Source organism: Prosopis cineraria, unplaced genomic scaffold (genome assembly GCF_029017545.1).
Source record: "Prosopis cineraria cultivar Desert tree isolate PC_DT_omini unplaced genomic scaffold, ASM2901754v1 PC6, whole genome shotgun sequence".
Taxonomy (NCBI): Eukaryota; Viridiplantae; Streptophyta; class Magnoliopsida; order Fabales; family Fabaceae; genus Prosopis; species Prosopis cineraria.
In genome coordinates, this window is record NW_026555337.1 from 35,504,526 (window position 1) to 35,508,360 (window position 3,835).

At 32.0% G+C, this 3,835-nt stretch overlaps 1 protein-coding gene across 2 annotated transcripts; it reads left to right on the forward strand.

The window, feature by feature from the left end:
• Positions 1-836: 836 nt before the first annotated feature.
• Positions 837-3,189, forward strand: LOC129314654 (annexin-like protein RJ4). 2 transcript variants are annotated; one of them, XM_054958144.1, is made up of 6 exons: positions 837-938; positions 1,125-1,271; positions 1,371-1,592; positions 2,206-2,418; positions 2,504-2,593; positions 2,821-3,189. In XM_054958144.1, the coding sequence occupies exons 1-6, from the start codon at positions 867-869 to the stop codon at positions 3,022-3,024; spliced, it is 948 nt and encodes a 315-aa protein (XP_054814119.1). In that variant the 5' UTR covers positions 837-866; the 3' UTR covers positions 3,025-3,189. The 2 variants fall into 2 exon arrangements, with proteins under 2 accessions (XP_054814119.1, XP_054814120.1); XM_054958145.1 differs by having other exon boundaries at positions 838-939; positions 1,194-1,271.
• Positions 3,190-3,835: the final 646 nt, after the last annotated feature.

Genomic DNA, 3,835 nt, shown 5'->3' on the forward strand with positions numbered 1-3,835 from the left:
TTTTTGTTAATAGTAAGACCTTTTTCAAAAGTTGAAAGGAAATATTGTATTAAAAATAAATTTAAGATCACAAATACTATGGGCCTATAACTTAAAAGACAATTTACTATTTTACCCAGTAAAATTAGGGCAACTGTGTTCGCCAACATTCCTCTTAATCCCCATTTAAGCGAGATTTTTTTTAATTTCAATTTTTTATTAGACTTTTTTTGTAAATTTTATAAATTGTATATTGACGTAATGATATATTAATTGCTTCCTTTTAACAATAAAAAAGTAAAATAATTAATTAAGTACATCACAGTACTTACTCTCTTTCATCCTATATACAAGTCACTCCTAACTATCTCATCAGAATTAATGAGAAATAATTAATTCATTTATTATTTAAGAAAAAGAAATTTTCAATTGACCCTTATTAAATGCATCATTTTTAAAAACATTTTTTCTTTTGTATACATGCAATCTCCTACCTTACTCATTAAAAATTGTGAAAGGGCAAAATGAAAAGAAAGTAAATAATATTCCTGCATCTTTCCGTGTAAAATAACAAAACTTATATATAAGGCCGGAGGTAAAGGACAAAAAAAAACACCCCATGATGAAAGGACCTTCAGACATTGAAGTAGGGAATCAAGTTTTCTATTACTTTATTGGACCTTAGCAGTTAAGCAATACTAATTAACTATTATTTATTAAATTAGTTATATAATAATATAAATTTCAAACACATAACAAGCATGAGCAGGCGTTGATTCCAATCAAGCCATTTTGGCTTATAAATTGAGGTTTCCATTAAACCCTAAATTATCCACAATACATAGTATCACTTTTCTTCTAAAAGGAAGCTCGGAGCAACTTCATCAATGGCTACTTTGATTGCTCCTAATGAAATCTCTCCCGTTCAAGATGCTGAGTCTCTCCACAAGGCCTTCAAAGGTATAAGATCTTTCTCCATAAACCTTTTTTATGAAATCGTTTGGTATTTATTACTATAAACCATCTCCTGATTTTAGAACCCATTTTATTTGACCCAGTCGCAATAGAAGCGAAAATTTTTGTTTAAGTTTGGTTACCATGAGAATGTAATTGTAATATTACTTATCTTGAGTTAAAATTTTGTGGGATGGGGCACTGATGAGAAGGCAGCGATAGCAATATTAGGTCACAGAAATTCTTTTCAAATTCAGCAGATCAGACAAGCTTATGAAGAACTTTATGAAGAGAATCTCATCAAACGCCTTGAGTCTAAGCTATCTGGTGACTTTGAGGTATTTTATTATATAGCTTCTTATAGATTTGTTAAAGTTAACATTTTTTTTTGGTCCACACTTGTGTATTTACAAGTTTAATCTGCAAATTAAACATAGAGAGCTGTGTATCGATGGGTATTAGAACCAACAGATCGAGATGCTGTGTTGGCAAATGTGGCCATTAGAAATAGCAATAATGTTGATTACACTATGATTGTGGAAATCTCTTGCATCTATTCATCTGAAGAGCTCTTGGCTGTGAGACGAGCCTATCACAATCGTTACAAGCATTCTTTGGAAGAAGATGTTGCCGCTCATACTAGTGGTTATCTTCGCCAGGTAAGTTATTGACTTTGAACTTTTAACATAGATACACAAACACTGAATACTCGAGCTAAAGACTACGGGTTAAACTAGCTTAGCTTATTACCAGGGAGATATATATATGCTCTTGTTGGGGGGGGTGTGTTTGTGTGTTTTATGTTAAATAATGGTAGACTAAATATGACTCTTATAGTTGACTATGTGAGTGGAAAAGTTGATCTCCCAATGAGTTTTTAGTGTAATGCATACCTAGGACTCAAATCTAAGACCAATTAATGGTTAACAGATCCTGGCTTATTAACTGGTAACTGAACTATATATGTTCGTTAATGTAATATATATATATATATATATATGGGTTAAAGGGCAATTCTGTCTTAGAAGTGTCAAGGACTGTAAACTTTTTTTTTTTTGGGTATAATATTTCCGTTTGATAATTGAAAATGGTGCAATGTTACTCCTATTGTTAACAAAGAGTTAACTTTGCACCAAAAAGTAGTTTAAGTCCCGGATGCTTCTAAAGGGTAAAACTACACATTAATTAACCTTATATATATATAGGATGTTGGTTCGTATTATTTAAAGGTTCAATAAGCAATAAACTTTGTTGATTAATTATTTTGAGCAGTTTTTGGTAGGGTTGGTGAGCTCGTACAGGTATGAAGGTGATGAGATGAAAGCGAGGTTGGCACAAACTGAAGCAAACATTCTTCATGATGCTCTTAAACATAAGAGTGACAATCATGAAGAGGTTATAAGGATTCTTACTACCAGAAGCAAGACTCAGCTTGTTGCAACTTTCAATCGCTACAGAGATGATCATGGCACTTCCATCACTAAGGTCAAGTAATTATTTTCATTATATTTATTATTATTATTCTAAAATCTTTCCCTATAAAAAATTTTTATCGATTTTATTTGTATAGAAATTGCTGGATGATGCATCTGATAATTTCCTCAGGGCAGTGCATACTGCCATTCATTGCATCAGTGACCACCAAAAGTACCATGAAAAGGTATAATAACTTCTCTAACTATAAGTTTTTGATTCACAACATTATCACTGTTGTTAGAACTAGCTCAGACCGGTCAGTTCGATTAGTCAGACCGAGAACCAGCCATATGTCATGGTTTAGTGAACCAATGCCCTAATCAGTTCAATGTCCTGTCCAATTCTGACGTCACTGAAAATTACTTTTGTTATAAGATGAACAGATTAACCAAGCTGTAAAATTTCCTTTAGGTTCTGCGAAATGCGACTAAGAGGATAGGGAATTATGAGGATGCATTGACGCGTGTGATCGTGACCAGGGCTGAGAGGGATTTGAGGGATATTAAAGATCTTTATTACAAGAAGAACAGTGAGCACCTAGAGAATTCAGTGGCCAAGGAAGTTTCTGGATATTACAAGAAGTTTCTGCTCACTCTTTTGGGACAAGAAGACTAAGTTCTTCAAATAATTATAATGATGGAATCTGTGATGAATAATTATGTGTGGTTGGGTCGAATTTCCTCTTCATTTGAATCTGTTTCATTTCTCAGGGAATGTCTTTTTTTCCCCCTTTTCTTTTGGGTGTGACGACTTGGACTCTCTATATCAATTGTTAGTGCAAGTTGGTTTTAGTAGAATAATGATTAATTTCTTGCTTTCAAAATATAATCCATTTTCGATAATCCGCTCCATTTGTCTGCATTGGTTCCTCTTCTCGTCCTCTCTTTTCAACTCTTTTTTATGATTTTCAAGAATAAAAAGGTGTAATTGTAATATTTCTCAAAAAAAAAATCATAAAATAAATACAAAATTTTACCGTTTGGGAACTTCAAAATATCAAAATATTTTTTATTTTATCTTTTTTTAGCAGAATATATTTTATTTTATCAAAAAGCCAAGATTCCAAGGGAGAAAAAAAGAAAAATAAAGCTAGGTAGCATGTTGGGGCACTATAAAAGGCATTAAAAAAAGACACATTAAAGATTAGCCCTTAGCTTGCAAGATGGTGTCATCAAAGAAGGTTAATTAAGTCTTTTTTGAAAAGGCGATTCTCAAGAGTTGGAATACTAAGGATAAAGTTGAAATAATTAATGATAATGGTGATAATTATTTCTAAAAAATTAATCACGTTCTTCAACTTTTAATCTAGCTACGACTCAAAACCCATTTAAATTTTAGAGGATCCAATTATTTGTAGGATTTAATAAAAGCACATCCTAGATGTAGAAGGTTATCTAAACAGGCTTTCAATTCTCAAATTTAACTT

Coding starts and splice junctions, on each gene's coding strand:
- LOC129314654 (XM_054958144.1), top strand. CDS start 867: ATGGCTACTTTGATTGCTCCTAATGAAATCTCTCCCGTTCAAGATGCT. Junction 1,593..2,205: donor CTAGTGGTTATCTTCGCCAG/GTAAGTTATTGA, acceptor TATTTTGAGCAG/TTTTTGGTAGGGTTGGTGAG. Junction 2,594..2,820: donor ACCAAAAGTACCATGAAAAG/GTATAATAACTT, acceptor AATTTCCTTTAG/GTTCTGCGAAATGCGACTAA.